General features: G+C 55.6%; 1 protein-coding gene across 4 annotated transcripts in view; it reads left to right on the top strand.

Annotated features, from left to right (window-relative positions):
• Positions 1 to 1,998: 1,998 nt before the first annotated feature.
• The window catches only part of CNTFR (ciliary neurotrophic factor receptor), a 37,780-nt gene continuing 14,793 nt past the window's right edge, over positions 1,999 to 24,985 (top strand). For 2 of the 4 annotated variants that reach the window (XM_032860418.1, XM_032860422.1), the window contains exons 1-3: positions 1,999 to 2,150; positions 10,033 to 10,142; positions 21,989 to 22,070. In XM_032860418.1, coding sequence (XP_032716309.1) covers positions 21,989 to 22,070 — 82 coding nt within the window. In that variant the 5' untranslated portion in view covers positions 1,999 to 2,150; positions 10,033 to 10,142. Of the gene's footprint in view, positions 2,151 to 10,032; positions 10,143 to 21,985; positions 22,071 to 24,985 lie in introns of all 4 variants that reach the window. The other 2 variants (XM_032860419.1, XM_032860421.1) reach the window with 2 other exon arrangements.

The following is a 24,985-nucleotide window of genomic DNA, read 5'->3' as shown; positions in this document are numbered from 1 at the left end:
TGCGCAGACCCTGCCCCGGGACCCGCGGACTTCGGCACCGCTGACTGCAGCCCCCGAGTCCCCCGGTGGAGAAGGGATGTTGTCCGGGGCGAAGTCCCCACTGCTCTCAAGAAGGAGGCAGTGTCCGGGACACTGGAGGCTCTGGAGGTCAAGTCTGCCCACCAATGACCCGCCGATCTCGACGCCCTTCGGCCCTTCGAGGGGAGCGGGGCCTCTTGAGCACCCAACCTCATCCAGGCCTAGTTTTCGCGCTGGGCCCTCCTTCCCTCTCCCAGTTTCTTCGCACAGCCCCCGCTCTTTCCCGGTGCCCACCATCTCGTCCTCGTCCGTGGCTCGGGACTCTGGAGGCTGCGGGCCCAAGAGACCAAACAGGGGACGCTTACTGTGAGTGGAGATGGACGGGGTCTCAGCTGAGCGCCATTATTTCGCTGTGTGTCTTCAAGCACCAGCCAGCCCTCTCTGAGCCTCAGCCCCTGCTGACCCCTACCGGTTGCACCGAGGGGATTTTTGAAGCCACGGAAGTGAAAGTGAAAAGCCCCGGCAGTGGCTCGAAGAAGGTTTTTCCTTTGCAACCAGAATCCCTGAGGCACTTCTTGGGAAAGGGCCCGGGCACTCTGGGCAGCCTACTGGGGAAGGGCGTAAGGAAACTGCGAGATAGTTCCTTCCCCTCTCCCCGCCCCCAGCCCTGGACCAGCTCCCAGGAGGGGCAAGGCGCAGGGATTATGGGTCAGAGGTCAGGTGAAAAATCCATGGGGTGGAGACGGGGGTGGGTCACTCGCTCTCCGCTTCTGGCATTCAACCTTTCTGTTACGCTCTCGCTTGGCTTCAGAAATTGGTCGGGTTGTCTAACCTTAATCTCGCATGCTGTAGCCGGACTGGAGGCCTGGGGGCAAGTGAAGTGAGCACACTGGACGCTTAGAGGCCCAGGCTGCGAAAGGAAAACTCGAGGGGTGAACCTCCAGCGCCAAACTCGCGCGTGCCCAGCATTCTGGAACTGCCCATCCAGGCATAGAGGGGGCACCCTCCCTACCCGGTTTATCCCAGCGGAGGTTTCTCCCCAGGCTATGGGTTCCGTGGGGTGAAGAAAGCCAAGGTGGTTGTGGTCACCAGAGACTTGGTGGGATATGAGGGCCTGGGCTCCCAGCCTGTCCATCCTGGTCAGGGGGTGGTAAAGCCCCCTTCCCTCCGCGCGGGGAGTGTGTGTTTGTGACTGTGAGGGTAGTCTTTGCTGGGAGCAGCAGGAATAGGGGAGGGGCAGAGACTGCTGGCCTCCAGTACCCAAATTGGGGCCTGGGGGCTATGGCTGTGCTCCTCTCACAGAGATGCCGGCGGCTGGACCCTCAGAATGGGCCCAGGGTGTGCCAGGGTGTCGGTACGAGGCACTCAGGGCCTGAACAAGCGGGAGTGTTCAGCAGTAGAGACCTGGCCAAGGCTGAGTGAGACAGGGAGCGTGAATGAGCGACCTGGGAGGAGGGGGAAGGGGGGGCGCGCCCAGCGTCCCTAGGGGATCCGGCAGAGTGGGTGCGGGTACGTGTGCACGCGCGTTTTTGAGACCCGTAGTCGGCCCTGCGCGAGAAGCACAGGGGCCACAGCCGTCTGGAGGGCGTTCCCAGGAAAGGGCGAATGTGAGCGGGCCACGCGTGCCAGTGCGGGCGAGTGTGCCAGCGGGGGGAGGGTGCGTGCGAGCGCGAGTCGAGTGGGAGTGGGGGGCTCACAGGCCTGAGCGGAGTGAGTGTGTCCGCGCGTGCCAAGCGCGGGAGCGTGCCAAGGCGGGGGCGCGCGGGGGCAGTGGCCGGGAGGGGGTCGTGGCGCGCGGCCGCGGAGGCGCGGGGAGACAAGGCGGGAGGGGGAGGGGAGCGAGGGCGCGCGCGGCCGAGTGGGCGCCCGCGGTCACATGGGCGAGGGAAGGAGGGAGGGAGGCGCGCGAGGGAGGGAGGAGGATGGGGGGGTTAAAGCCGCCGAGCGCCGAGGAGCCGGTGCAGAGCGGGCGGCGGCGGCGGCGGCGGCGGCGGAGGCGGCGGCTCCAGCCGGCGCGGCGCGGGGCTCGGCAGCGGGATTCGGCAGCAGTGCTAGCTCCGCGCTCCGTGCCTCGCTCCCTGCCCGGGGTGGTCGAAGGGCGAGGCGCGGAGTCCCGGTGGCCCGAGGGCGCGGTGAGTACCCCGAGGCGGACCGCGCGCGGCCGGACCCTCAGACCCTTCGGCTGACCCACAGACCCGCGGCCCTCGTGCGCGCGGGAAGAGGGAGAGGACACGCGTGGGCCCGCGACCCGGGGGGAGAGGGAAACGGGAAAGTTCAAGGGAAACTTTGCCCGCAAACTCGGGGGCGGGGGCGCGTGAGAAGCCGCCCCCCGCGTCCGGGCGCGTCGGGTGGTTGGGCGTGGTGATGGTGGGGGCGGACAATCGGCTGGGGGGAGGTGGCCGGGGAGGATTGTCCTAGCGTCCCTATTCTCTCTCACCCCTCAGCAGCGCGCGCGGGGTCTGGGAAAATTCCGGAACTGGGGGGTCGTAATGACCCTCGCGCGCCCGGAGGCGGCTTCCTTCTCCCGCAGAAATCTAGACTTCAAAGCGCCCAGGGGTGTGAACGGACGGCTGTGCGTTTGCCAGCGTCTGTGAATACGCGCGCGCGCGCGCGCGCGCGTGTGTGTGTGTGATCCTGCCTGTGGTTTCCTCGTGAGTCCGCCTGTATGTACCTCCATGTGGTGGGTTTCCTTCAGGGTCTCTTTGTAAGACCTCCTGTGTTGTATGTTTGTGTGAGTCCGCTTGTGGGGTATCCCCATCTCTTTGTGAGCCTGCCGGTGTGTGTTTCCCCCGGTGCGGCTCTGTGTGAGACGGCTTGGGTGTCCCTGTGTTGCTCCGAGGAGTGTACCTCCCCGTATGTGGGGGTTGGGCCGCGGGGAGGTCACCAGACGGACAGCTCTGCTTCTCGGTTCCTCTCCTCTCCCGAGCCTCTCCTCCGGCATCTAGCTCTAGAACTCGCTCGCTCCCTTCGTCCCCTTCCCCCTTCAGTAGCTTCAGGCGGGCAGGACTATTTCACGCCTTGTTGAAAATTCAGAATTTTCTTTCCCTTTCCGTCTAGTCTCTTTTTGAGAAGCGTCTGTGTGTGTCTTTGTGGCTGGCAGCTTGTCTGCAAAACTAGGTGTATGTCTGCATGCCACTGGGGGAGTGTGTCTGTAACTCTACTTGTTTTGCTTGTAACACTTGGTATATTTGTGTCTGTGTCACTGGGAGTGTTCATGTGGCTGTAATCACGGAGGTGGGACTTTGAAATGCTGGGTATGTTTGTGCCTTTACAATTGCTGTATGTCCAGGGGGTCTGAAACTGTATTTTTGTGTGTCTAACTCTGGGTGTGATGGTGTATCATTGCATGTGTGGGGATGGGACTGGAACAATTGAATATTCCTATGGCTGCAGGGCTAGCCAGGGCTTGAGGGGTGGAGGGGCCTGTGTTTCTCAATAAACTATGCCTCTCTGTCTCCACTGTCAAAACCCACACAAATCCTCTGAATTGGTTCTTGGGGTTCCTGGTCAGGATTGGTGACATGGAGCTAAGGTTCACACTCCATCAGGACTAATAACTCCAGCAGATCCTGACCTTATACAAAGACTAGGAGTTTAAAATTCAAATTCAAGGCTTCTTGGAGCTTCAGAATTCATATCCAGATTCACACTGTGACATGTAAATGCATACGGACTCACATTTAGAATTCTCAGAACAATGGGACTCACACTCACATTCATACTTAAATTTGGGGGCTTATATCCAGCTCTACACTGCAGTCCTAGGGTTTACAGTCTGACTCACACTGGGACTCCAGGCTTACACTTAGACTCACACTTCTGTCCTGAGGCTCATAGATTTACATTGAGATCTAGAGCCCAGGCTCAGAATCTCACAGGGTTCTTATGTTCGTACTTGGTCCTCATTTCAGAGTCACACTTACATGCTGGGGCTCATACTCAGAGTCACTTTAAGACTAAGGGCTCACACTCAGACTTCCAGGGGAAACTGGGGCTCACATTTGAACTCAAGGACTCATACAGGACACTGGAGTTCGTGAACTCATGTTTCCATCTTAGGGCTCACTCTCAGATTCACACTAGCAAGATGACCACTTCCATCCTGGGCTCACTTAGAGACCCAGTGGTCACACTCAGACTTATATTCCTGGTGATTACATTAAACTCACTTCTATCCTGGGGCTTAGACTCACACTAAAGCTCTAGTGCTCACACTCAGACTTATGCTTCCGTCTTAAGACTTTTATATTCCCCATGAGGGCCCTGGGATTCACACTTGGAATCACACCTAGTAATGGCTCCATCCTGGGGCTCACATTCAAACCCAAACTAGGATTGTGGTGTTTACACTCCCAGTGAAACTTGGAACTCATTGTCAAATAAACCCCTATTTTCTTTGGTTTATGGTGTTTATGAGGGTAGTTGGGTAAGGAGCAGAGACTGTGACAAGACCTGTCCCCTCCAGAGGTGGGGAGGAGAGGGGATACATGTTTAGGCATGTCACTCACTTGGGCTGTGGGCTGATGGAGAGGGTGGTGGGGAAACCCTGACCCAGTTAGGGTTGAACATTTCTGTCTTTCTTTCCACGTGGAGACTAGACTGTATTGGCAGAACGGTCTGAGTGGCTTTTTGATACAGGAGTGATACATACTCTTTGAGTCTCCCATGTGCCGTGTACATCACATCCCCCTTAAATAGTTTTGGGTACCCCTTTTGTGGTAAGAGAATCACGTGTGGGTGTGGGGGAAGACTCATGTCCTCCCAAGACATTTTTTCCACCCCAGTCATCCTTAGTATGGAAGGAGTATGAAGGTTGACTTGGTAAGAGGGTAGACCTCTGGCTCCTTTGAACATTCCAGAGCGTGGGATCCCTGATTGGAAGGGAGATGGTAGCCAGATCTGTGGTGAGAAGGTAGCTGAAGGAGGAGACTGGACTGAAACCCACCTTCCCTCCTCTGCCCTGGCTGGAGAGGAGGGGTAAGGGCAGAGTGTTATATTGTGTCTCACGATGTCTCAATGTCTTTTGGAATGTCTGTTGTGCTCTTATCCTATCTCTGTGGTATGACCAGTGTTCTCTTCTCCCTAGAGCAGAGAACAGTAGCCCTATGGGGGAGAGTTGGGCTAGGTTGTAACCTATCTTAGGACTCCACCTGCCTTAGAGATGCTGCTGGGCTTACATGCCCTCCCTGTTATGGAGGCCAGCAAGTTAGGGCTTCCTGAAGTACACAGTCACCCCATGGGCACCTCGAGGGCAGTAGGAATCTGGCCCTTAGGCTCAGATGGCTGGGCTGTATCAACTCCCTGTCCCTGGAAAGGACACATGCTCCCCAGCCCCCCTATGAGGGTGGGGGGCTTGAAGGCAAGGCGGCCTGCTCTCTGCCCCCCCATGGTGAGTTGAAGTGTAAATGAGTCAAAACATATGGAGCAGATTTTCTTTGAAATGCAGATGGGTTGGGGGGACCATGTGTGCCTGGTTTGGTGGGGGGGGGGTCCCAGAGAGCTAGGAGGCTGAGAAGAGAGCTGACCCCTCCTCCAGACCCACCATGGGGTGAAGGGAATTGGGGAGACCTCAGCTGTGTAAACTGTGGCCCTGGATGACCACATCCACCCAGGCTCCAGCTTCCTGTGGGGAGGGGGTGGGGAAGCAAGAGGTCCCTGTGGGCTGAGAGTGCTGAAGTCATTACCCTCCTTTTATCTCAGTCTCTAGAGGGCAGAGAGAGCCCCCAGAGCCCAGAGCCGTGCTGGGTTGGTGGAGGGGGGATCACCACAGCCAGGAGCTCTGGGGGCCAAGGGGTGGAAGAGGGAGCTGGGGCAGATGTGAGGCAGAATTAGACCCTGCTGCTTGCAGAACGAAGTCCTGGAAGCTGGGACTACAGCTGCAGTGGAAGGAATGGAAGCCAGACTATGATGGTGACTTCTGGTCAGACTTTAGGAAGGTCCTGAGGAGTCCTCAATCCTGTCAGAGTTTTTCCAGACCTGGGAGGGTCAGTATGCCCCACCAGGCGGAACCTATACTTTCTCCTCACAGAAGGCATCAGGGTTACATAGTAATTGCCTGCGAGCTCTGTGGGACGGGGGACTGGGTCTGCTTTGCTCACTGGTGTACGCTGCCCCAGCACAGACCTTGTCCCCAGTAGGAAGACCATGTGGAGTAAAAAATGCATCTTTTCCTCTCCCATCCAACTGAGTGCTGCATGTGGGCAGGACCATATTCTCAACTCCCAGCACAGTACCTGACAGGGATTAGGTGCTCAATAAATGTTGAGGAATGATAAATAAATTAATGTTAAAAAAAAAAAAAGGCAAGGGGGGGATGCCTGGGTAGCTCAGTTGGTTAAGCATCTGCCTTCAGCTCAGGTCATGATCCCAGGGTCTTGCTTCTCCCTCTCCTTCTGCCCTTCCCCCTCTCCCTTCTTCACCCTCCCCCCCTACCTTCCCTCCAAACCCCCCTCCTGCTTGTGCTTTCTATCTCAAATAAGTAAAATCTTTTTTAAAATGTTGAGGAATGAATCTTTGAGTGGGACAAACCACGGGGAGAGGGCATTCTCTGGATTTTGTGACTTGAGATCCAACACACTCTGTTGTATTACCCCTACTTGGCTCAAAGAAACGCTGAATGATTTGCAGTCTACACTAAGGAAGGACTTGCCTGCAGTCAGAGAAGGAGTGTGGAGGATAGGCAGCTTCTTCCTTGAAAAGGTCAGGACTAAGGGAGACTGGGACAAGGTGATGACCCTGATTCTGTGGCAGGGGTTGGAGGTCACTTCTTTCCTCTCCCAGCTTCAGGATTTTTCAGAAGGTGGGAAAGCCCTTTTCTCCTCATGTGATTGAGTGTGTCCCTTGGTCTCCCTAGGTCAGGGTTTCTTGGACTCTAGCCAAGACAATGGACCCCACCTCTGAGCCACTGAGGCTAGGCTCTGAGGTTGTTTAGCTGCTGTAGACACCACAAATTGTATTAGTTATTAATGTTTGTCTGAGAACACGGGGTTCTGATCCTAAAAATACCCTATCCAGCCAGAGCCTAGGAGTTGCTGGTGTGGGCTGGTATAGCAGTAGTGCAGCCTGGTAAGATAGACGCTGGGAGACACTAGAGAGTATGGGGAAACTGAGGCAGCATGGGCAGGAGATGCACAAGAGACAGAGTCTCTGTTTTATTTGGAACAACGATTTATAAAATTAGTGGTGTCAGTTCTTCAAATTGTGGCAACATGTAGAGTAATCTATTATCTTATGCTGCAGAAAATTTCCTTCTTGGAAAGTTTGAAGATACATTTGAAATCAGACATAAAAATTAAGTAGTCAGTAGTAACCATTTCAAGTCCAGCTTTGGGATGTTCCAAAATAAGTATGTGGCAAAAAAAACCCAAAAACCTTCCCCAAGTAGCCTTTTCTGAGCCACTGCCCCCAACCCTACCTCCTGGAGCCCTTCCCCACAGCCTGAGTCCCAGTGGAGTTCCTGCACACCCCCTTTCACAGGCCCCCCTGACCTCACATCTGACCCTGAGGCCTCTGTGTATCTCCTCTTCCCAGAAGATGGATGTTGCACAGTGGTCCCAAAAAAGGTAAGAAGATCCCAGCCTCTGAGGGCAGATGCTGTGTGACCTTGGCTTGTAAGCTGACCTTTCTGGGCCCCTCTGTGAAATCGCAGGATGGGGGGCTGGGCCCTGGCCCAGGCCCGGAGAGAAGGCGGTTTTGGCACTCATCCAGGTCCCTGACGTCAATGACTCTCCAAATAATGGAATCAATATTGGGGGGGGCAAGCGTGAACCAGGCCCCAGCGATTAGAAACAGATCAGCACAAACCCGCAGCTGATTCTGATAGAGCTGCCTTGGAGAGCTAGGGTGGGAGGCCTGGAAGGAGGTAGACCTGGTGGGGGGCTCAGGAATGGAGGTGGAGCCACCAAGTGTCCAAAATATGAGGGTGCACAAGTAGGCAGAGATTCTGGGGCTGCCTGGGTTGGAATGATGGGGTGGGGGCTGCTGAACTAGTCCCTTCCTCCTTTGAGCCTGTGGGGTTCCAAGGCTAGGGAAAGTATGTGAATGAAGACTTTTTTCAACCGAGTTATAAAGAGTGGGCAAGGGGAGTTCAAAGCTCATTTCTCTGCTTCCCAGACTTGGGATCCTAGGCCATGTTAGGGGTCTCAGGTTATACCCAGGGTAGGGGAAAGAGCTAAATGAGACCTGATGATCTTTTGCTTGGAGGCAGAGGGCATTAATCCCAAATAGAGAGATGGGTATTCCCTTTCAGATTGGGAGCCAGGCCTCCTCCATCAGCCTGTGTCCCCTCAGCCTCCTAGAAGGCAGTAGGTGAGGAGGAGAGGGCCATGGGGGCCCACAGGGGCTGGCCTGGCGGCTTCTAACAAAAAACAGGAAGAAGGGCTGGGGGAACAGCTGTAATTATGGGGCATTTATTATTAATCAGATGAAATTGCTGGAAGCAGCTGGTGTAATGTGCGTAGCGATACAGACTCTGCAACCCCCCCCAACACGTGCACGCACACACACACAAGCCATGCGCAGTCTGAGCCTTGTTTGCTTACACAATTCTTTTCTTGTGAAGGCTAGAGGGCTTCTTTTTTTTTTTTAAGTGATTTCTATACCCAACATGGGGCTCGAACTCACAACCCCAAGATCAAGAGACACATGCTGTACTGACTGAGCCAGCCAGGCACCCCTGGAGGGCTCTTTATGGGTGTCTGTGTCTGTTTATGTTGGTGTGTATCTGTGTTTTTTCATGTCAGCCTGTACCCTCCTGTCCCTCTATTGTCTCCTTTCCCGACTATTTTTTGGCCTGATGAGTGTCTCTGTCTCTAATGTCCTCTCTGTCTCCCTGTCTTGGGACCTGTCTCTTGGTGTGTCTGTATCTATAACCACCAGCCAGCCTGTCTCTGACACCTTATTTTAGTTTGTGGCCATGTCTCTCTGGTTGCATCTTTGTGCCAAATCAGATGATGTGGAGGCCCTTTCTCATGGGTGTTTAGGTACCTGATCATGCCTCTGACAGACACATCTGGGACCTGTTTTTTTGAGGGGAAGAGAGGAAGTTGGACCCTGAGGATCTCTTGGGGTCTTGTAGAAAGTGAGGGCTCTGTTAAGTGACTGGAGCCCATAGAAGCAATAGTGGCTTTCAAGACAGCCCTGGGTACAATACTAGCTCCTTTATCAACTACCAGTTGTATGACTTTGGACAAGGTGCTTTTGTTCTCTGAGCCTCAGTTTCCTCATCTGTAAAATGGAAACAGGATGACCTCCAAAGGTTGCTTTGATGATTCTGTACAAAATGTATGTTAAGTACCTACCATGATATCTGACTCATTACAAACCCTGAACAAGTGTTAGCTGTTACAGTTATTACTGGAAAAGGCACTGTGCAGGCAAGAGAGAACTGCAGAGGTAAATTGGTGTAGCACACAGGCTCGGACTCAAATCTGTGCTCTGGAACTAATCATCTATGTGGTCTTAGGCAAGTTACTTAACCTCCCTGAATCTCAGTTTTTTCAACTGTCAAATGGAGAATAATTATAGACCCCACTTCATGGAGAGGTCATGAGGATTAAATGAGATAATGCATATGAAGTGCTTGACACAGTTCCTGGTACGTAACAGATGCTCAATAAATCATCGTGCTGACGAAGCAGAGGAAGAGGAGAGTATAATTGTGGGTGTTTTTGCCCTGCCAGTGGCCACGTGAGAAAGTGTGTGACGTTCAGGTACTTGTGCCTGTGAATTTGTTGTGTGGGAACTTTGGATTGTCTGGGGGTGTATGAGTATGTAGGCATATATGGTGTTAGGCCACTTCTGGCCTTCCTTTTCTCTCTGTGTCTTTGAACCTGAAGTCAGCAAAGGGTGCTCGAGGGAGTCTGGACTATTTCCAACTTTCCTTCTTGGAGACACTTATCTGCTGCCTGCCTCAGTCTCCCCTTCTCTCAGTGAGGTTGTAAGGAATGAGTTCTTTTTTGGACTCAGGCCTGTGGCTCCTCTGTGACCTCTGATTTGTGCCCTTTGCCCTCCTAGAATCCAGCCTTGTCACATCATCCTGCCCCCTTGGTTTTGGAAGTCCTGGAAACAGTCGGTCTGGAGGAGGAGGACATTGATGTGCTCAGTTTGCAGCCAGTGGTGAAGAGGTATGTGCTGGGGACCTAATGAGGCAGGTTCATCTCTGGGCATCAGGCTGGTGCAGTGGAGCTACAGGCTTGGGGATGTGAGTGAAGGAGGGCTCGAGATCCCTTCCTTCTCTTCCTCTGTTCCTCCTCCTGAGGCTTTTCATGCCCCTCTGATAGGTCCATAAAGGGGAAGGGACTTACCTGCAGTCACACAGGCAAGGGCAAAGCCAGGTCTGCAATGAGAGGGCTGAATCCTGGATGTGGGAGTATGTTCTGTCTCATTGTCTGGTTCCCTTTCTGCCCCCAAAGCAACTGTCTGGCGTGACTGGGGGAGCAGCTGGGCTTGCAATAGATGGGATGGGGGTTAGAAATTCCAAAATCTTCTGGGGCCAACCTTGGGGCTGGGCTTGACTCTCCCTGCCTTTCATTAAGGCCAGCCAAGGCCCCCGATTGGCAGCCCTGGGTGGGGGGCGTCCAAGGAATCGAGGCACTGGAGCGGAACGGAAGGGCCTATTGTCCAAAACCCGCCAGAGGCCCACAAAGGCCAGCCGGCTTTTCATCTCAGCTCCCAAACAGACTGGCCATTTTCCTGGCCCAGGAATGGGGGCCTGACTGACCCTTCAGAACATGGACTGGGGTGTTGTTGGGTGGGGTGGGGTATCCCAGCCTGACACATGGCCATAAAAGAGACTTAAAATGGAGCTGGGGTTCTGAAGAGGAGGAAGGGAGGCTCCAGAGGGGCTATAGAGAGTTAAGCTTGCAATCTCACTGTTCCCTGAGGACCCAAGGACATAGGGTAGTGTATCTGATAGAAGTTCTGATTTATGCAGCAACAGATAATAAATATTTATAGGGGGCACAACTGGGAGGAGTCTAAAGGCTTGTTAGTAAAGTGAGCTCTGGCTGTGAGGGCAAACAGTCCTCCCCCACAATTGGGAACACCTTATCTACTTGGAAGGGTGCTGGAGAAGAGAAGGCTAGTAGTGGTCAGGCAAGAGGCTGGGCTCCCTGCAGCAGGAGGGACTGAGGCCAGACAGCAGGAAAGTCTTCCTCCCAAAGAACAGTAGCTCTGATGCCCTGACCCGTATCTCTGGGGATCCCAGAGGATCGCAGAGAGCCGGGGAGGTAGAGAACACCCCTGGGGGTTAAGGGTTAGACAGCTTCTGTGGGCCCCCCCACCCACCCAGGAGGAGGCTGGGAGGCAAGACTTGGCAGTTCTGTCCACCCTCCCTCTGCAGCACCTCCAGCACTACTTTATAAACAGCTTTTTAATTTAACAAAGTGGATGAAAAACTGTTTTTGGAAATAAAAGATATCTGCTGTCTCCTAGGCTAGCACTCAGCCCTTGCAGAGAAACTCTCCTGGTTTCTCCCTGCTGCTGGTGGCTCCTTTCCGATCTCTCTCTCTCTTTTTTTTTTTTCTTTTTTTTTGTTTGTTTGTTTCTGCTCCATGGCCTTCCAGTTTCCCCTTGGCTTCCCCCTACCCACCTCCCATATCAGCCTCCCTGGGAGTCTCATCCTCAGTCTCTTATCTCTGTGTCTCTGCATCTCCTTTTGTCTCTCCTCTCCTCCGGGTCTCTCTTCCAGGGCTTGTCTCTCTCCTGAATCGTCTCTGTCTCCCATCCTGTCTCAATCACTGTCTCCCTCCCCCCCCTTCTCCCCCAACCCCTGTTCTAAATGGGTCTATTTAAAACACCCGATGCTGCCAAGTCAGAAAAGCGTCTCCTGATAAAGCGCATTAGGCGGGGGGGGGGGGGGACGGGGAGGGGGGGGGTGGAGGGAGGAGAGAGAAGGAGGGAGCAGGGAGCAGCGGGCAGATGGATTGATCCAAGCCCGTAACCCCATTAATCAGGCATCGTGGATCCCCCCCTCCCTCCTCCAGCTTCAACCCCTTCTGAGCTAAAAGCCCCTTAAATATTTATCACCCCTCCCCCATGGGGTGAGGGGAGGGGTGTGTGGTCCTTGGTGTAAGCATCCCCAGCTGCCTGGTGCTCCCCCCAGTGTGTTTACACATGTGCACATGAGCTTATACGTGCGTGCATGGGTGTGCATACCTAACAGGCCCAGGGCCCATCCTGTCTCCCTTCACCCCCACCATATAGAGGAACCCTGGAATCTGACCTGGGTCTTGCCATTCCTGAAGAGTTGGGAATATAGAATATGGAGACCTCTGGGGTCAATTGGGGGTCCTCAGGCCCCCCAAAGTGTAGTAACTGGAAGACTGGGTGGCACGGCACTATCATTCTCACAGGGCAGGAAGGTGAACTGGGGTCCAATGTCCAGATTCCGCCAAATTCCCAGAGCAAGAAGTAACTTGGGGAATAGAATTGGGGACTCCATGCTCCTAAAGTGCACAAAGGTAACTTTGAAGGCTGGCTGAAGTTCTCCCTTTATCCTCAAAGGGTAGGAGTAAGACCTGGAGGTGGATAGAGGACTTTCCATTAACCTCAGAAATTTAGGGACCTGACCTGGGCCATCACCCCCGGAGAGTGGGAAGAGGGCCACTCTCTGGGGTGTTGGGGGACTGGGTCCCACATCTAATGGCATATTGATCCCCCCGGGCTGCAGAGGTCAGTCAATCCTGCGACAGGAAGGGGTCCGTCGGAGCTGGCCTGAGGCAACTTCGCCCTGGGCGCCGGGAGCGGGGAAAGGGAGGCCCTGGCCGCCCTGGGCTTGAGGAGGGGCCCGGCTCCGAGCCGAGGGCCCCTTCCTCCCTCTCCTCCCCCAGCATCAAGTGCCACATCTCCTCCTGACTCAGACAATTAGATTCAAAGGATGACCTCACTGCCTGCCGTCCCTCACTCGCTCCCTCTGCTAGCTCGCCTCGCTTGCTCGCTCGCTCGCGGCGCGCTCCTTCCTCCCCTCCTCCCGGCCCGCTCGCCGCCTCGCTCGCTTGCTCACAGCTCAGCCCGGCCCCTAGCCCGCCCGCCCGGACTCTGGCTGTTGTTGCGGGGGGCTCCTATCGCCCCCCACCGGGCCGGCCCGGGCCTCCTGGGCCCAAGCCCCGAGCCCTGGGGGCCCGATGCCCGAGGGCTGCCGGGCGGACCCACGGAGCGCCGGAGGCACCGACTGGGCGCCTGCGCGGGGACCCAGGTCAGTGGCCTCGCGGCCGCGGGGCCGGAGAACTTGTCACCCCCACCTCCGCCGCTGAGACGCCCCCGCCCGCCCACCAGCCCGCCTCGAAGCTTCCCGCTCCTTTCTCGGCCCCCGCCCCCCGCGGCTGCTCGGCGCGCTCCCCCTGCCAAGCTGTCTCTCTTCTCCCCCCCCCCAACCCCCCTGCCTCTGCAGCCAGTGGGAGGGACTGGGACTTCCTGAGGTCCCAGGGATGGGGCCGGGGCCCATTGGCTGCAGTCGGCCCAGGCCTCAGAGAGAGGAGGGGGCTCTGGCTGTGTCCATTGGCCTGGGGGAGGGGACCACCACCTGGGTGGGAAGGGAGCTACCGAGAGAGAGGCCCAGGGTGTGGGGGTGACATCTACACAGAGGGGGATGAGCTCTTGATATCTTTCTTTTCTCACATCCTGTGGGCCTCTTGCCTGGCTTCATTTGTCCCCACCTCCTCGCAAACTTTAGTCCCCACTGCCTAGTTTCATTTGGTCCCCACAGCCTGTGTTCTTTTGGGCCATGTCACCTAGTTTCCCTAGACACTGCTGTCTGATTTCTTTTGTTGGCACTGTCAGCTTTCCTTAAGTCCCTATCACCTGGCTTTATGGGATTGCCCTACCTGGTTTCCTTATGTCCTGTGGTGCCTGCTGTCTGGTGTTTGCTTCCCTGCCTGGCTTCCTTGGAGCCTCTCATGCTCCCTTTAGATAGGGCATCAGGGCCCCAACTACACCTGGAGTGGTAAGTGCTAAGGATGTCAACAGCATTGCCAGTTGTTCCCGGGTTGGGGCCTGGCCAGCACAGCTTGGATTCCATTCTGCCTGGACAGGACAGCGACACAGCGTCCTTTCTTGTGATGGATGTGGGGTGCAGGGCTACAGGGTAGCCTTTAGGATTCTTGTCCTCAGTGGTTAGTTAGAGGAGCACTGGCTTGGCCAATGCTGTCCCCATCTCTCTTTGGGCCTGACAGTGATGACAGGGCCTTGGCAGGGGCTGGGGGTCAAGGTCTGGGCCACATCTCCTTCTCCTTACCTTGCCTCTTGCAGCCAGGCCTGACAGGCAGGTGCACTCTAGATAGTTGTGGGCACAGAGAGGTTTTGAAGAGGTTCGGGATCACACAGCAGGTGGGTAGGCTAAGAGCTGCTGCTGATTCTCATCTTGGAGAAGAGGAGTTGCTGAGGGGAGGCAGGAGGGGCCTGGGGAGTGGGCTGGTTTTGGGGGATTTTCTGGCTCCTGCTATTACCAGTGCCACCATCTCTTCACCCAGGGGCTTCTCACCACCAACACCCACCCCTCAATCTGGCCTGGATCTCTCTCTGCTTATTCCCAAATGCTGGGAAAGCAGGGTCAGGGGAGGAAGGAGCCATCTAGGAAATTATCCTATTTACTTGCTTTTTAGGGGCCGAGAAATTTCGTTCTTCCCTTTTCCTTCCTTCCTTAAGCCACCCTGAGCTTTAGCCTCCACCCCCCAAGTGCAGCTTGGGCCATCTGAGGTCCCAGTATGGAATGACTGTTGTGAGTGTGTATCTAGAGCCTGATGTAGGAGCGCAAGAGGCTGAGGGTGACTGGGGGACTCTGTGTTTCTGAAGGTGCAATGGAATCTGTGTGGAAGACAGACTGCTCTGAGTGTGTGATGGCATCCATATGTGAGCCCATGACTGTTGTAAGTGAGCACGTGTGAGAGTCTGTGTGTGTGACTGTGACTGCAGTACATGTGTGTACACAGTGTGTGTGAAGCTGCGGCAGTGGGTGTCCATGTGGGAGGCCAAGATGTGTGGTCACGGTGGTGAACTCTGAGTGCCAGTGTCTGTGAGAGGCCACTGGCCTGTGCCTATGAAGCTCTTGCTGTGTGTGTGTATGTGTGTGTGTGTGTGTGTGTGTGTAGGTGGGGAGGGCTTCGGAGAGTGCTGCCAGGTGGTAGTGAGAATCCACGTGTGGGCTACATCTTGGGGAGAAGTGAGCCCTGGGTGCTCTGTGACCCTGAATTGCTGGGGTGTGTGTGAGCCTGTGTGTCTACGTACTCATGCCTGTGTTTACCCATCAGGAACAGATTGCTCTGGCTTCCCCACTGCGAGGAGGGAGGAAGGGGGAGGAAGGATGGCTTGCTTTTGCCCAGCAGACCAGAAGCTTCCTCAGTAGTGTATGCAGTGTGCGTGCAGGGTAGGGGGGCAGGGAGAAGAGGACACTGTTACATGAAGACAGGCGAAATTTCTGTTCCCTCCACTCAACTTGAGCTCTGTCAGAAAGCCCATTTTCAGTTCTTTTTGTTAGAAACCAATGCTTCCTATGAAATGCTGCCCCTGCCTCCCCCCTGGGTGCATGCGGTACGTGCGTGCATGCGTGTGTGTGTGTGTGTGTGTGTGTGTACACAAGCTTGCAAGCATAGGCCTTTGAGGGCATGTCAGCCCCATAGCAGTAATGGGGCCAGGGGTGGGGTGCTGGGGTATAGTGAGAGATCCTGGGCAAATAGGTCTTTGTCCCAGCCCCCAAGTCTTGAAAGCTATTCTGTCCATCCTTCTCTCTTCATGGAGGGCCTGCAGCCTCCTTCTGGCCCTGCCTCATCGGCTGGGAGCCCTGTTCCTGCGGGATGCCCCCCACCCCACCAGCTAAGGGAAGTCTCATTCAACCCTATTGCTCTGCCCATCCCCTACCACTGAGGGAGTTCCTCCAGATGTCTAACCTCCTGCTGCAGTGGTCTTTCCATCCGAGAGGAGCAGCCCCCACTCCCTGCAAACTTAACCTGACTGGTACATGACCTTTTTCTAGGTAGAGGGGTCCTCCCGATTCTTCTAGAAGCCAGAGGAGACCTCGGACTGGGGCTAGGGGATTTGGTGCTTGCACACCAGTTTCTGTGAAGTTGTGCAGAGCCCATGTGCCCAAAGGGAAGATATGCACTTATCTGCTCCTTCATCTTCCCCATTTGAAGGGTAGGGGGCTCGTCCAGATGACTTTTGAGGGAGAAAGCCCAGACCTTTTGCACCTAGAGGGTTGCTTAAGCCCAGGCCTGCATATATGTATGTGTGTGACAAGCCCATGCCAGGCCACCAGGCAGCATGCGGGGCCCTAGGTAGGGCTGCACATCGGGGACATGGGCTGTGGGATTCAGACTGTTGCCTCCCCCAGGCACCTCCCCGCGGCCCACCCAGGCCCATCGTGGGAAAGCCCCCAGCTCCCCCCACAACATGCCTGCACATACGTGCAGAAGGGCACGCACATGCTGATCTCAGGGTCCCCGCAGTGCAAGAGGCTGGAGGTGGGGGGTTTGAGCACTCAGAATCCGGGCTGCTGCCAAAATCCACTGGAATCTTGTCCCCCCCAGGCCCCCATCTCCGGCTGTGGAGGTCACAATAGCAGGTGCGGATACCCGCCCCCCCCAACTCACTCACACTGAGCCGCCTCCTTTTCCACAACCTCAGCCAGCGGCTAGAGCTGGGGGACTGCTCCCCCTGCCTTCCTCCTGGCCCCCCTCCCACTGGTGCTGAGCTTCTCCTGCCCCCTTCTATGGGGAGAGACAGGGGCGTAATTTGGGTGGGGTCCTTTCCCCTGAACACTGGGGCTTGACCCTGGAGTCGTGAATGTGTGGTAGCCCAGGAGGAGATAAGGCTTGAATCCTAAACCCAGGCACTCCTATGTCCCTCGGGGTGGGGGCATCAATAGCTAAGAGGAGGGCCAGCTGTGGATTCAGAGAGAATGAGCCAGAGACAAGAAACTGAGAGATAGGAGGTAGAGACACCACAGGGAATGGGAGCCTGCACAGCGGTCAGCCAGCCCCAGCCCCAGGAGCTGGCCCCTGACCCAGGCCCACCCCCTCCCCAGTGGGGGGTCTGCCGGGCCAGCTGCCAGGGGCCAGGCCTCCCTCCTCAGCAAATTACCCACCCCCTAACACACACACCCTCTGGACTGCTTAGGCCTCTGCCCCCACCCCCACCGCCCACGCTGTCCAGGCTGCCTGGGCCTGGTGGGATCTGGGGGCCTCTTGGTCTCAGCCTCTCCTCCCCCTCCTGGAGCTTCCAGCCAGCCCTGACTGTCTCTCCCAGGCATTCCCTCAGCCAGTGCTGCTCCTCCTTGCCCACCACATCCTTGTCTCTGTCTCTGCCCCTGCTCTCTCATTTTCTCTTTCCACCTCCAAGTGAAGATCTCTTTCCCTTATTCCATCCTAATTCCTCTGCAGGTCTGAGGCCTCTAGAGTTCCCACATTTTTGAGTCCTTTAGTCCATGCTATCTCCTGTCCTGTGTCCTTGCCTTTTCTCAGGATGGGTCCTCTATAGCTGATGTGGGGAGAGGGAAGGGGGCAAGGCCCTAGGACAAAGTGTCTTTTCCCTCACACTGAGGGATTATGGAGTCCGTTACCTAGGCATACTAGAAGCTGTGGCCATGCCATAGATTAGGTGCCCTCCCGCAGATCCAAATGTTCCTGACCTCACCCAGGTCCAAGACCCTGGGTGGGTAGTGCAGGCCAGTGACTTTGGTTGGATTTCAGTTTTGGGGCATACCACATGGGCCCTCCCTGTTCATCCTTCAGACCAGATTGAGCCTACCTGACCCTCAGCACATCCATGCCGGTGGATGCCCTGAAGTCAGAACATACTGTTACACACCAGCACTCACACATGGTTAGAGCTAGGCCCCAGCCAGTGGTGCTCAGAACCCCCCACTCTGACTCTGGGTGTGGTAGGGATTCCTGAGGGTTGGGCCTGTGTAACCTTCTGCAGGGATACATAGGAGCTCTCCAAACTCATACCCCCCCTCCTTCAGGTTGCACCTTCAGCTGCAAGGGCTGAGGGTTGGGGACACAGGGCACCAGGGACCTTGCTGGGGCTGGCGAGAAGAGTCTTGGGCACTAGATCTTAAGCCAGACTTAGAAACTGAGTAATTGAGGTCCCTAAGCTGGAGCCTGTCACTGTGTCTGCCAGCGTCCCTGCTAGTGATTGCCAGCCTCTGTGGTGCCAGTATTACTGTGGGCTGCTGTTATTCTGTGTGACTGTCCGTGTTACTGAGTCTGACTGTCCGCATCCCTGTTGTTACTGAGGATGCACCTTCGTTGTTACTCTGTGTGACTGTCAGTCTCATTGCATTTTTTATTCTGGGGTTATTGTCACTGTGACTGTGTCCGTGTCAACAGGTATCATTGTCCCATTTGTTGGTGTCATTATTTGTCATTTCACTGTAATGACTGTTAGCAACCCTGTGTGCCATTGTCAACTATACCCGTGTCATTTTCACTGGGTGTTGTTCTCACTGTGTAATGGTGTCTTTGTGTCACAGTGGGACAGTGACAGGAAATTGGGGGCCCAGGATTTGTCTCTTGATGCATCACCTGTGTATGTGTGTAATGATGACATTGTGAGGTTCTGTGTCAGGAGAGGTGCTGGGCTCCTTGTGCTAACAGGAGTGTGGGCTGCTAGGTACTGGCCCCCTTCCTTGTTGGTAGAGTGTCTTCTGTTGCCTCCTCATCATGGGGCTGGGGCTAGCGGCAAGGCTGGCCCGTGCAGGGGTCTACAGAGAGCTTCAGCCAGTTTGCATGGCCCCTATCTGAGGCCATGGGATTTATCCTCCTGGTCTATCCCAGAGCCATGGGGTGTGGACTTGGAAAATTCCTGGGGAAGATGCTCTTTGCCCTGGGATGGGTGGCCTGAGGTGAGCTAGGGCAGGGTGGAGGTAGAGCCTGGATGCCTCTGGCCTCAGCTTCCCTACCTGGGAGTGGACCCAGCTGGGACTCTGAAGGAAGGGAAGAGTGAAATTGGCTTGGGGCTTTCTGGATCTGCAGGGGCAGAGATGGGGTGTGGTAGGGTAGGGTTTTAGTCTTCCCTTATCCCTTGGGGGCTGCACTTCTGGGTCTCCAGGGAGAAGACTTGTAGCCTCCAGGAAGGCTGCACCAACACCATCCTCCCTCTGCACTGGGGGAGGTGGGTGGGCTTAGAGAGATGCTCTAGGATGGGCACAGAGACCCTCTCTGGATCTGTCCCTTCCTCTGCCCTTGGATCTCTGCCCATCCCCTGTGGTTCCCATCTCTCTTTCTGGGTCTCCTCTCCCATTTCTCCCTATCTTGGTCTCTACTTGTCTCCTGGGTCTTGGCTCATGACTTTCCCTCTCTCTCTGCCTCTCTGCTCCCCCCTCCCTGGGTCTCTGCCTTTGCTGGGTGCCCCCAGCCATGCGGTGTCTGTTTCGGTATCCCATCCCCCACTCTTTGCAGCACTCACTCTCGCTCTTGCCAGCGCCCGTCTCCCATGGCTGCAGCCCCGTTGGCCCAGGGCCCGGCCCTTACAGTAACTCATCGGGCTGATGGAGGCGACTTTGATGAAGAAGCCACCCCTCCCCCTGAGGGGGCCTGAGTGTGTGTGTGTGTGTGTGTGCGTGCGTGCACACTCATGCCAGGCTGTCTTTTTGCCCCTGCACCCCCAACTGGGACCAGGAAGGAGCTGGGAACAGAGGGCCACCCTGGTCCCTCTTGGGTCCTAGATCGAACCTTGGTCCCTTCTGCCTCTGCGGGCCCTGGTTCCTGCCCCCTGTGGTAGGCAGTGGGTCCTGGCACTGAGGTAGTGTATCTTCCCAGCTGTGAGGACAAAGGCAGGGACAGATAGCAGAGGTGGTGGGGCAGCATCTGAGAGCTGCCTGCAGGGGTTGAGGTGGGGAACCAGGTAGGCCTGTAGCCTCTTGCCTGCCTCTCTCTCTCCCTCTCCTTCCTCCTTCCCTCCCTCTGAATTCAGTCCCTGGGTTCATTTCCTGGCCCCATTGCTCTCGGACTATGGGACTATGACGTTGGCCATTGTCTTAACCTTCTAGGCCTGAGGAGTAGTTGAAGATAGGGGAGTGGCTGAGGGTCAGCAGGAGCCAGGCCAAGTGGTAGCTGAAGCCCTGGGAGTCACCGATGTGGGAGGGACAGCCAAAGCCACCTGGGCCTAGAGAGACAAGCTGTGCCAGGGAGGGGTGGTCGGCGCACCTGCTGCTGTGGCTAGAGAAAGCCAGGTGCAGATGGGGAGGGCTTGCCTGGTGAGGGCTCAGTGTAGTCACGGGCAAGCAGGAGCCCCGTCCTGTAAAGGAGCCCCCGGAAGTCAGATTCTTCCCAGCTCTCACACTCACTGCTACAGGCTGACACCCACATCTGTCTCCTCCCTGCTGTAGCTCTGTTTGCAGTTTCTCTGGCAGTTCTCTGGCTGTATGTCTGGCTGTTTGTCTGGCAGTGTTTCTGACAGTGTCTCTGGCTGTGTCTGGCAGTGTGTCTGTGCGTCTGAGTGTCCCTGGCAGTGTTCTTAGTGGTGCAGAGACTTCCTGACTGAGCATCTGGCTCTGGCTCTGGCTCTCCTTCTAGCTGTGTTTTTGGGTGGATGCCTGTTTGTGTCTGTCAGTTTCTCTGGTATTTCTCTGCTTGTGTGTCAGGCAGTTTTTCTGGTGTGGTTTCCGACAGTGTCTCTAGCCCCCTTGCTATGTCGCTGCTGGTTTCTGTGCCTGGGTTTCTTGCTCTTTCTCTGGGGGTAGGTCTTGCTTGCATCTGGCCGAGCCTTTTCCAGTATTTTCTGGTGGACCCTTTGGTTGTGTGTCAGTCTTTCTCTGACCAAGCCTCTGCCTGCTTATCAGGTCCTAGCTACCCGCTTATCTGGCTTTACCTGACAGTGCCTCACGAAGTATCTCTAGTGTATCTCCAGCTGTGCATGCAGCTCTTTCTCTGGGACTCTGTCTGGTTGTTTTGGACAGTGTCTTGGCTGTGCGTCAGGCTGTATCCCTAATAGTACCACTTACTCTGCTTGAGTGTCTGGAAGTATTCCACTCTGGATCTCTCTTTCTGTCTGGTTGACAGGCCCCCTCTGTCTTCACACTGGGGTAGGAGAGTCCTGTTTGAGGCTTTTTTTCTGCAGGAAATAGTTACTTCTCTGCCCTTGGGTGTGATCATGTGTTGGGGTAGAGTGGGGGGCAAGCAGTTGGAGCTACCCCACGAAGCAGGACCGCAGATGAGGGGACCCCTGGATCCAGCCTGGCTTCTGGGGACATCCTGACTGTGCTTTGTGTACCTGCAGAGGTGTGTGTAGACACAATGCACATGTGGGCTGTGGGTCTCAGGCTCCTGAGGCATGTGTCTGGGGTGAAGGATGGGTTGGGGCCCCTGACAAGGAGTTACATGTGACATGCTCGCCTACTCTCATGGTCACTGTACACTGAAGCAAAAGCAGTATCTGACCTTGGTACCCTGCTGCTGTGAACATCCCAGAGGCCAGTGGCAAGGCCTGGCTGGGGGGCTGGGGGTTGCAGATATGAGGGGCTTTAGAGCATCGGGGTTTCAGGCCCTCTCTCCAGAAGCACAGCAGGGGACCTTCCATTCAAGGCAATTTGGAGAAGTATAGACCTCCTGTTAAGTTCAAACATCACTCTTTTGGTTGCAGTGCTTAGAGCTAATTAGCCAACCTCACTAGTAAAGTTTTTTTATTGTTGTTGGTTTTTGTTTTTAAAGTGGCTGTAGCATTACCAGTGTTCTATAACTCATCCGTGGTTGATGACATCCTACAGCTAGCAGCCTTATCGAACAACAAACCGCTGTAGGTTGCCTCCTACCATCTTAGCAAACCTTTGGCTCCAGATGCCAATAATGTTGCTTTCTGTTGCTTGAAAAAGAATCCTGAGCCCCATTAAGAAGGGCATTTGGGGTCAAGATACCTAGCCCTAGGGCTGGAATCACCCAGTCTCGCCTGAGAACAGGGAGGGGCTCCCCAGGAGGTTCCTGCCTGGGCTGATGCTGCCCCTCCCCCCACACCCCCTCACCCCCATTTCTCCCAGCAGATGGCTGCTCCTGTCCCGTGGGCCTGCTGTGCTGTGCTCGCTGCCACTGCCGTCGTCTACGCCCAGAGACACAGTCCTCAGGGTGAGTACTGGAGGAGAGGATTCTGGGGGGTGGGGTGGTGCTCCCTGCTGACCCCCACCCAAAGCCAAGCATGAGCCCTTTGTGACACAGCTGTGTGCATCCACCCAAGACCACACCCTGGCACGTTCTGGCTTGTCACTCACACCTGTGAGTCCTATGACACTGATATTCTGGGTGACCCACTGATGTTGCCTTTACCCACAGTCCTCCAGTCACTCCACGCGGTCCCATGCTGATGGTGTCTCTGGCTTGATGAGCTGTTCCTCTTCCTACTGGAGTGGGTGCGGGTAGAGGGTACAGGCAGGTGGGATGGGAGTTGGGGGCTGCCAGGGGATTTCTTTTGAAGTGGGGGTTTATGGGGGTGCAGTGGAAGGCACTGAGAGAGACAGAGGCCAAGACTTCTCCCTTATCCCAGAGGGAAGGTGGAGACAGAGGTGGCAGGCTGAGAACAAGATGTGGGGACGGGCAGGGCGACCAGTGGGGGAGGGCTGGCATCCTGAGGAAGGGACGGGTCTGTCATCTGGAATGGTGGGAGGGGGCAGGGATTGCTCCGGTAGGGCCACTGGCCCCCTACCATTTGTCCAGGGAGGGCTCAGTTCTCCCCACAGCCCACAAAGCAAGAAGCTGCCCCCTGCTGGGAAACAGATGCCCTCTTAACTTGACCACCAGCGCTCAAACTGCATTTAAGGCAACACCTCACATGGCTCCATCAGCATAAGGTCTGACCTTGAAACTCCTCAGACAAGTGCTGAGCTGTATGGAGCTCTCCCCTTGGATGTGTCCTGCCTGCCCCCCACCACCCTTGGCTGGATTGGATAGAGGCAGAGAAGGTTGGGGCACTTCTGGGGCCCAGGTGCAGAGCACACGCTGCCTCCCTCAAGGCTGTGGGTTAGAGGAGGGCAATGAGTCAAGACTCCTGTGCCTTCTTCCTTGTGAGACTGACACTGAGACCCAGAAAAAGCCTAGCCCCCATCCCCCTGGGCTGCTCCCCAGTGGGCAGGGAGTGAAAGGACTGCCAGGCCAGCCCATTAACCCCCACCTGCAGTCAGTCTGTCTTCAGCTTGTGTGCTGATCTCACTTGCTTGGACCTCTGGTTGCTGCTCCCCCTGGCTTGGGCCCTGCTCTGTACGGTGGGTGAAGGCAGAGCCACAGGTGCCCAGGGGCTTGAGCAGTGAGTCCGCCTCTCTTAGAGTGGATAACTGTCCCAGTGCATTAAGCTGTGTTCTTGTGTGGGTGAGACCATGTTCCTGTTCGAATGCATTTCTCGGGTTGTATTCTTGGGGGCTGTGCCCTGCATGTGACATTGTTCATGTGTGACTGTGTTCTTCATGGGGCTTTGTCCTTGTGGTTGAGACTGTACCCTGTGTGACATTTTGATAGTTTCTCCCTGTTTCTGTCTCTTTGCATATTTGTGTCCCTGTTCAGTTGTCTCCCTTATGGGAGACTGTGCCCTTATGTGTCAATGTGCCTCTGGGGGACATGTCCTCCCTGTGCATGTGTGTGATCGTCTTGTACTAGGTGTTAACTATCCCTGAACTGGGACTGGGTCCTTGTGTGGCTGTGACCTTGTGGACAGTTGTTCTGTGTGTGTTCTCCTTGTGGTGACTGTTTTCATCCTATGTGTGTGGTGATGTGAAGTTGCTTAGGACTCCCAGGGGACTGTTTCCAGCATGTGGTCCTCATGTGAGCCTGTGTGTACAGGTGTGAGGGAGCCATCAGCTCTGTCCTTCTGTGTTCTCCATGTCCATGACCTCATCCTGTCTCTGTCTCTCATCCTGGCTTCTAACAACCTTTTCACAGCTGATTCCTTTGGAGCATTTGTCACTGCGTCAAGGCCAAGAACCCCATCCTCCCCCTGCCGCTTGATTTAATTTCTGAAATGGACAGCACATCAGTAGGGGCACCCACAGGGCGGGAGGAAAGCTGTCCAGAGACAAAGGATTAAATCATTGCCATCTCTGGAGCTGTTTCGTGACTGTGTATATTGCTGTTGTTGTGTTGTTGTAGCATTTGTGACAGTGTGTGTCTTATGTGATTGTCATGTCACGTTGCTCCCTCTGTCTCCGCATTGTGGCCTGTAGTTGTCTTCTGTCATTGCGTTGTCATGTTGTCATTCCTGCCCTCCCCTCACATTGTTGGTTTGTCGTTGTTGTTGTGTTGTGTTTCTGTTTGCTTGGTGAGGCAGACAGGGTGACTAGGGAGCGTTAGCCCATTTGTTGTGTTGTTGGGTGGCTGTTTCCTCATCTTGTGGCTGTACCTGCCCCAGAGTATAAAGAACCACATCAGGTCCAAGTCAGTTCCGAGCTGCTGCTGGTCAGTGTTGACGTGTTGCCGCTGGGACTGTGGTGGCCACACCCCCTCCCCTTCGGTCAGTTTTCAGCCTCCTCCTCAGGCAGCTGGATGCAGAGTTTGTTCTAGTGGGGGGGGGGTTCAGAGAGGGGCTTGGCTTGTTTCCTGGAAGCTCCAGGTTTTGACAGGGGAAGTTGGGGGGGGCGCTCAATGGCTAGGGCTGGTGGATTGGGGGAGCTCTATGGCTTGAGCCTTGGACACTGGGCCTCTGGTCAGGAGGAGGCCCCCATTCAGTCTCTGGTCCAGCCTCACAGCTGTGGCCTCCAAGGCCCCCAGCCACCGCCCTTCCGCCGTTCATCCTTTGTTTGGCTGGTCCCAGGCCCCACAGATGAGTGGTCAAGGCTGGCTGGGATTCCTGCTTCCCTCTCCTCTGACAGGGGACAGGGACCGAGAGGCTCAGAGAGGGGCAAGACAGAGGCAAGCAGCGGGGGAGAAACCTGACGCAGAGAGATCCTGGCAGAGGAAGGGTGACAGAGGTAGCAGACTGGGACAGATGTTCCAGCACAGAGAAAAGCAGTACTGGGGAGGGGGCTATGATGGAGGGAGGGGGTTGGCTGGTGACATAG

The sequence above is a fragment of the Lontra canadensis genome, unplaced genomic scaffold, assembly GCF_010015895.1.
Source record: "Lontra canadensis isolate GAN:19392208 unplaced genomic scaffold, GSC_riverotter_1.0 scaffold19, whole genome shotgun sequence".
Taxonomy (NCBI): Eukaryota; Metazoa; Chordata; class Mammalia; order Carnivora; family Mustelidae; genus Lontra; species Lontra canadensis.
The sequence above is the reverse complement of the archived record's forward strand: the minus strand, read 5'-3'. Positions and strand labels throughout refer to the sequence as shown.